General features: G+C 42.5%; 1 protein-coding gene across 3 annotated transcripts in view; it reads left to right on the top strand.

Moving 5' to 3' along the window:
- The first annotated feature begins 356 nt into the window (after positions 1-356).
- The window catches only part of SLC12A6 (solute carrier family 12 member 6), a 99,198-nt gene continuing 91,432 nt past the window's right edge, over positions 357-8,122 (top strand). Inside the window, exon 1 of one of the 3 annotated variants that reach the window (XM_037742383.1) lies at positions 357-2,039. In XM_037742383.1, coding sequence (XP_037598311.1) covers positions 1,769-2,039 — 271 coding nt within the window. In that variant the 5' untranslated portion in view covers positions 357-1,768. The remainder of the gene's footprint in view (positions 2,040-8,122) is intronic. The other 2 variants (XM_017539548.2, XM_017539547.2) reach the window with 2 other exon arrangements.

Below are 8,122 nucleotides of genomic sequence, written 5' to 3'. Positions count from 1 at the left end.
GCACATACGCTAAAAAAATGCTTTATTTGTATGCAGACCTCCACATAAAAATTACAAGGAGGGTTATTCCTAGGTATGGGAGAGACATTTCTGGTTTATAAATATATCATGAATATTCTCAGAGATACTCATGAAAGAGAAATGGTTCCTAGGGTTCTGAGGGTGAGGAGCCGTGCCCGCCCCTAAGATGCTTCCAGAGTGAGTGTGCAGCACTGCCGGACCAAGAAAGAAAAGGATTTTTTCCTGTTTCACCCGGGCCAGGCAGTGCCCTGGACTACAGCTCCCGTCGTGCCTCTGGTTTCTTGCATTCGGCCCCGCCCGCCCGCCGTGGCCCGCGGCGAGCGCAGGCGCGCTGCACGCTGTCACCGCGGGCTGCGGAGGCTGGGCGGGGCTTTCGGGCGCCCGCGGGATGGTTCTGCCCTCTCACTGCACCCCCGGGCTTCTCTTCTGAAGGTTCACCTCGAATGAGGAACGAGCGGGGCGGGAAGGGAAGGGCTGCGGCGGCGCGGGCACAGCCCGCCGGGCCCGGGGCTGGGGGAGGCCAGGTCACGTAACTGCTGCTCTGGCGTCGGGCTGGGGAGGGGGCACTAGCCCCACCAGGGCGAGCCCTGCGTGCGCCGCGGCTCGGAAACAGTTACCGGCTAGTAAACAACAGCTGCGCGCGCACCCGCATCAGCTGGCGCTGGGATACCGCACCTGCGACCTCCTTCTCCCTCATCCCGCTGCTCACTCCTGCCCAGTCAGGCCAGCCTGAGCTGCCATCTCCTTCTCTGCTGGGACCCGGTGGAAGAACGGCGAGGGGGTGACCTGCGCTGGGGCCGGGGTAGGAGTGAACGCGCCTCCCGGCAAAGGGGTGGCCCGTTCTGTCACAGGCAGGAGAAACCTAGCGAGCGGACCGTGGCTCAGTGGACTAGCAACGACCTGCCGCGACTCTGAGCTGCAGTCCGAGGTGTCTTGATCCGCTAACCTCCTCCCACACCCCGGGGACCTTTCTGCCAGGAGAAGAGCGGGCGCGCCACCCCCGCAGACTTCTCGGAGACGGGAATCCGCTCAGCCCCTCATCCTCCTCTGCTCACCCTTCTCTCAGTAGTGTGGGTTATTTTTCCCGTTATGCATGCGCACCTTTCCCACCAAAACCAAGTGGATTATCGACCACAAAAGCACCGGGTGGCTTTGCACACACCTCCCCCCAGCCAGACCTGTGGGGTATTCACCTGATACACAACAGGTGGCCGGGTGTACATCTTTTTGCAATCTGACTCCACGCTGTAGTTGCCTGATAAAGGTGGGCCTGCACGCACTTTGGTCAACTAGAACCGTGGGACACCCATCAGATAAAGGACTACCTCGACAGGAACCTGGGGGCTGAGGGGAGGGAGGCTTCATCTGCTGCTCTGAGACCATGGCACTGAACCTTTAGCCCTGGACCAGAGAGGATAGCTAGAGAGCTCTTCATTCTGAAGGAAAGAAGTAACACAAGATTGGCATTGTTTTGTCTTTTTGTTTTTTGGTTTTTTTCTCTCAAAAAAAATATATATATATATATTCACCTATTGGTGGTGCACTTTCTGGGATAGTCGGCTGGAATTCTGAGTAGAAGGATTCTTAGTTGGGGCTTTTTGTGTGGTGTGAATCAAGGTTATTGAGATGTGTTTTTTTTCAAGTTATCTTTTGTATTATTGCAGTCAGAAGTAGCGTAAGAGGACGATTTTGCGAGGTTCCCCCCGCTTTTTTGTTGTTGTTGTTCGTAAAAAGGAAAAAAAAAAAAATGCATCCTCCAGAAACCACCACCAAGATGGCTTCAGTTCGGTTCATGGTGACACCGACAAAGATCGATGACATTCCAGGTTTGTCAGACACCAGTCCGGACCTCAGCTCTCGATCTAGTTCCCGAGTAAGATTTAGCTCCCGAGAAAGTGTGCCTGAAACAAGTCGTAGTGAGCCTATGAGTGAGATGTCTGGGGCCACCACTTCGCTGGCAACTGTTGCACTGGATCCACCCAGTGACCGGACTTCTCACCCCCAGGATGTCACCGAGGGTAAGTGGAAACGCAGACCGCAGCATACTTTCATTACTGCCTTCTTTATCCAAGATGACTGTCTATGGATCTGGAAGATCATTTCCCCATTTTTATAATCATCAGAAATCAAGGCTCCTCTTTTTGAGATGCTTAGAAACTCCTTGGAATAATAGCATAGTGGCTCTTTGCAGTAGTAATTTGATATGTGAGAAGGTGTATGACAAGAAGGAAGGCAAATGTATATTTTAACTTCCTCATTTTTGTCTTCTTGGAGTTGAAATGGGTATTTTGATTAAGGGTAGATATGAAAGAATGTAATCGTTTTTTAGCACAGAGAATCCTAAATTTTAAAATTTAGTGGGTCGGATATGTGTTCTCTAGGCATCATTGGCCATTTCAGTCTGCTTTAAGGCTAAGGCTAATTACATGGAGGAATTATTGATCATACCTTAGTAGCGTTCCTCCGCGACTTCAGATGTGTATTGCAAAATTCTTTTTTGAGATCTGTATTTTTATAGAGACCTTGCCACAAGTAACTAAGCCTACTCAGGGTGATGGTTGGTAGAATTTACGTGCTATTCTGTCAAATGGAGGACTTCTAAAAAGGCTTTTGGGCCCTGATTCCCATATAATTTCTTCTCTCTGAGCTTTAGATGTAATGTCTGTTGAGTGTTTATAGTTAGCATGTAACACACAAGCCACTCCAGGTTCGTGTTGTCCGCTGCAGACCTTTAGCTTCCTAAATCAGTTTGTGTGTGTCAGCTGGCTTGGTTTTATTTGGTGTCGTGGGAAGAGATGATGGAAGAGAGAGCAGAGAGAAAATGGGGAGATCATAACATTTTTTGGACCCTAAAATTTAGAAGTTTGAGACCTGTACTGCTTTATCTATTTAGTTTTATGCTATGTTGTAGCTAGTACAGTCTTTTAGTGATAAAAATTTTCCCTTAAAGACTCTTAAAATGATATTCCACCCAAGTTTGAAAACCATAGCCTCAGCCACTGACTTGTGAAAGTGAGGCTTACTCACCATTTTCCGGTGTCAGAAAATATTGTTCCTTTTAACCTAAAGGGTTCCGGAAACCAGAATGATTTTAGTTCCCTAATTCTGTTTGTGTTTTTAATGTCTGGAGACAAGGTAGATTTGGTGAAGTTTACAGTCCTAGAATTCACTCATCCTTGACTAATCATTATGGAGATGTTATAGGTTGGTTCTCAGACTTTACTGTTTTCAACTTGACAAATTTTATACTATGTCATGTACAATGTATTAAATTACAATATGAAATAAAAATTTATCATTTCCTCTTCCTCCAAATTAATTCCAAATTGTGATTTTATCCTTCATGCTGTATTTAGTTGTGAAATAAACAGGTAAAGACTATACCAGTATTAATTTTTTAATACATTTCTCATTAGGTAATTTATAGTTTAGTGTTGTTAGGCTTGTGGCTTACATGTTATGGAATTGTATTTTTATTCTTTTAAAAGTGGACTTAGTAACGGGTTAGCCTAGCAGAATAGGGTCTTTGCATTTTTTGCAGTCTAGAGTAGTATCCTTTTACACTATCGGGGTAAAAATGGGGACATATCTAAGTGAAGTCTATGTTGTTTACATGGGTTACAGATGTTGAAAGCTTGGTTCTCTATGTGACACATTCCTTACTTAATGTTTAAATACTCTCTGGTACCGAGATGAAAGGGAAATCAATAAATAGGCTGGCCATTAGGGAGCACTTTGCCTTATTCTCGTGGAACTAGTTTTCTACTTTCGCAGTGACCTACCTTTTCTCTCTTTTTTTCTTTTCTCTTTTTTTTTTTCTTTCATGATGACTATCATCATGTGGTAAATTTTCCCCACCATTAGAAGAAACCAGTTAGAAACATAATTATTTCACCCTTGGCTTCTCAGTATGTGAAAGCCCTTGTTAGATTTAGGTATAGATCTTCAAAGGATGCTGTTGTGAATAAAGGGTCTAATGTTAATATACATTTCCCTCTAGGCTGGCTTTATTTTTATTTATTTATTTGTTTATTTATTGAGACAGAATATCGCTCTGTCACCCAGGCTGGAGTTCAGTGGCGCAGTCTCGGCTCACTGCCACTCTGCCACCTAGGTTCAAGCAATTCTCCTGCCTCAGCCCCCGGAGTAGCTTCGATTACAGGCATGTTTTTTTTGTATGCATAGTAGAGATGGGATTTCACCATGTTAGCCAGATGTACTTGATCTCCTGACCTCGTTATCGCCGGCATTGGCCTCCCAAAGTGCTGGGATTACGGGTGTGTGCCACTATGCCCAGCCAGGATGCAGTTGTTTTCTATATTAAAGCCAGCCTAGGCTGGGCACGGTGGCTCATGCTGGTAATCCCAGCACTTTGGGAGGCCTAGGTGGGTGGATCACGAGGTCAGGAGTTTGAGACCAACCTGGCCAATATGGTAAAACTCCGTCTCTATTAAAAATACAAAAATTAGCTGGACATGGTGGTGCACACCTGTAAACTCAGGAGGCTGAGGCAGGAAAATTGCTTGAACCCGGGAGGTGGAGGTTACAGTGAGCCGAGATCGTGCCATTGCACTCCAGCCTGGGTGACAGAGCGAGAGTCTGTCTCAAAAAAAAAGAAAACAATTGCATCTTTTCTACAGTTGACTGTCCTTAAGCTCATAGTGCATTTCACAATTAAGTTTGCTATTTTAGTATTTAGAGTTCTCTGAATTTTTTGACCCTTTTTACATCCTTCTGTGGTTGTGACGTTAGTATGATCCTTTCCCCTGTTCCTCCCATGTTTCTTCCTGTAGAGAAACTTCCCGCCTGAAGTTTCTTGTCATGTCTTTTACTCACATTACAAAAGGTGACACATTAAGTTTTAAATACCTAATTTCAGTGTGTTTTAATTTTTTTTGCTGTTGGCTTTCTGCTATCAAAGTAATTTTTCTTTCATTTTGGTAAGGCTCCATGTGAATGTATAGGACTGTCCAGTTGGTAAAATAAAAAATATTCGCACTGTATTAGCTTATGTATGAAGAATGCCTTAAAGGTACAAAAGAAACTGTTGACAGTGGATGCTTCTGGAAAGTGAGTTATAAAAATAAAGTGGAATTTTCTTTTACCGAAACAATTAAGGGCATGTACAATTTAAAAATATTTATAGTGTGTCACTTTTGTAATAGTCTTGAAAAGCATCACATGTTAGAGCTAATGATCTAGACTCTCATTCTCATCAAACCACATTTTAATAAATGAGGAAACTTAAAACCCCAATAGATTAGAGTTAAAAAATACAAAATAAATGAGGAAACTAAGGCTTATAGAGATGGTTATTTGTAGATCATATAGTGGCAAAGCCAACACTGAAGTTCAGGCCTCCTCACTTTTATCCAGCCCTCTTTCTTGCATCATCCTGCCTCTGCTATGATGAACATTTTTTATGTGTGCTATGAAGCATATTTTTAGATGTCACTTGTAGTCCCTAATACTTTTTTTTTTTTTTTTTTGAGATGGAATCTTGCTCTGTCATCCAGTCTGGAGTGTAGTGGTGCTATTTCGGCTCACTGCAACCTCTGCCTCCCTGGACCAAGTGATTCTCCTGCCTCAGCCTCCCAAGTAGCTAGTATTACAGACATCTGCAACCACACCCAGCTAAATTTTGTATTTTCAGCAGAGATGGGGTTTCACCATGTTGACCAGGCTGGTCTTGAACTCCTGTTCTCAAATGATCTGCCTGCCTTAGCCTCTCAAAGTGGTGGGATTACTGGTGTGAACCACACACCCTGTGTGCAGTCCCTAATACATTTCAACCTTTTATAATTCAACAAATACTCCCTGAGACTCTGATATGTATGAGGCAGTCTGGTATTAATTGTAGGAAATATACAGATAAGATATAGTTTCTGTCTTTGGAGATCTGATGGTATAGTAGTGAAAATGACTAGAGCACTTTATTTATTTCTTCATCAAATGTTTGTTACTCTGAGCACTTATTAAGGATAAGGCCCTGTGCTGGCTGTTAAAGATGTTGGGTGTTAAAGACGGAGAAAAGAATCCATTATCTATTCTAAGGAAATGATTATCTATTCTAAGGATAGGATTGCTTTCCCTGTTATGATCTAATAGGGAAAGCAAACATATTTGTATATAAATTATACTCTTGTGTAAGTCCAACAGTAGAATATGCAAAAATACAGCAAAGGAAATGATGAACTGAGATAAAATAGAGACACTAAGAGACGAGAGGACTTGATAAGGTAAAGTGTGTTGAAAGGTGTAGAAAGATTAAAGGCTGGTCAGATGGTTGAATGTTGTTGGAATGAGCAATTTCAGAGGTGGAGCATTTCTCATGTAATGTGATCTAGTGTGTAGCCTTGGGAGTGGGTTTCTGAAGTGCAGAGTTGAGGTCTAAGTATAACAATTTTGAGACTGCATGTTAACCAAGTTTTTGTGAGAGATGTTAGAGACACAAAGGTAATTTAGATAAGTCCTTTCTTTTTCTTTTCTTTTTTTTTTTTTTTTTTGTGGAGGGGGGAGAAGGTGGGGAAAGGAGGAGGGAGGAGGGTAGGATCAGATAAGTCCTTTCTTTAAGGAGTCATGCCCTTTCTGAAACCTTTTCTGATTGAACCCTATATCCAGATATAATAAACCAGACTCTTTTTGTCCCTATAATGCCTATATCATTTTATTTTGTTTTTATTTATGTATTATCTTTCTCAGCTATCCTGTAGGCTTCTTTAGGACAAGGATACAAAATTACTTACACCTAGTATAATATGTGATATCCCATATACCTTGTGTACAATAAATATATATTGAGTTGAAGATCTTGTATACTTAAAAGCAAGAGACAGAATTAAAAATGTATTGTGGTAAAGGCATAATAATGTATGTACTAGTCCAGTACTAATTCATCTGGCTGCATAATGAAATGATCTAGAGAGCTTTTTAAAAAATACTTCTAGGCTGGGCATGGTGGCTCATGCCTGTAATCTCAACACTTTGGGAGGCCAAGGTGGGTGGATCACTTGAGGCCAGGAGTTCAAGACCAGCCTGGGTAACATGGTGAAACCCATCTCTAGTAAAAATACGAAAACTTAGCTGGTGTTGTGGTGTGTACTTGTAATCTCAGCTACTCAGGTGGCTGAGGCATGAGAACCTGGGAGGCAGAAGTTGCAGTCCAGCCTGGGTGACAGAGTGAGACTCTGTCTCAAATAAATAAATAAATTAATTAAATTAAAAATAAGGCCAGGTGCAGTGACCCACATCTGTAATCCCAGCATTTTAGGAAGTCGAGCCAGGCAGATCACGAGGTCAGGAGATCGAGACCATGCTCGCCAACGTGGTGAAACCCTGTCTCTACTAATAATATAAAAATTAGCTGTGTATAGTGGCACATGCCTGTAATCCCAGCTATTCGGGAGGCTGAGGCAGGAGAATCCCTTGAATCAGGGAGTTAGAGGTTACGGTGAGCTGTGCTCTCGCCACTGCACTCCAGCCTGGTGACAGAGCGAGACTGCATCTCAAAAAAAAAAATAAATAAAAATAAATAAATACCTCTATCCTGACAAAACAAACAAAACCCAAGAAAAAAACAACAAAATTCTCATTTTTAGCCACACACCAAAATAAGTGAATTTTATTTTACTGCCAGTCATAGGTGATTATTACCTTCCTTTTCTTTTTTTTTTTTTTTTTTTTTTTTGAGATGGAGTTTCAGTCTGTCACCCGGGCTGGAGTGCAATGGGTCAGTCTCCGCTCACTGCAACCTCCACCTCACAGGTTCAAGCAATTCTCCTGCCTCCGCCTCCCCAGTATTTAGGACTACAGGTGCACAGCACCATACACCATACCTGGCTAATTTTTGTGTTTTTAGTGGAGACCGGGTTTCACTATGTTAGTCAAGCTGGACTATTAACTTTCTCTTTAATATAGCTTGTATATTACATGATTGTTGAATACCATCCATGTTTTACTTTGGCATTCTGATAGTGAGCTAGGTGACATCATTTAAGGAAGTAATATATTTTATAAAATACATTGATTTGGTACCTTTTTAGCTTGCCTGAAAGCATTCTCTTGATGGATTTTTTTTTTTTTTTTTTTGAGACAGGGTCTC

The sequence above is a fragment of the Cebus imitator genome, unplaced genomic scaffold (assembly GCF_001604975.1).
Source record: "Cebus imitator isolate Cc_AM_T3 unplaced genomic scaffold, Cebus_imitator-1.0 Scaffold119, whole genome shotgun sequence".
NCBI lineage: Eukaryota > Metazoa > Chordata > Mammalia > Primates > Cebidae > Cebus > Cebus imitator.
This window is presented reverse-complemented; position numbering and strand designations above follow the sequence as displayed.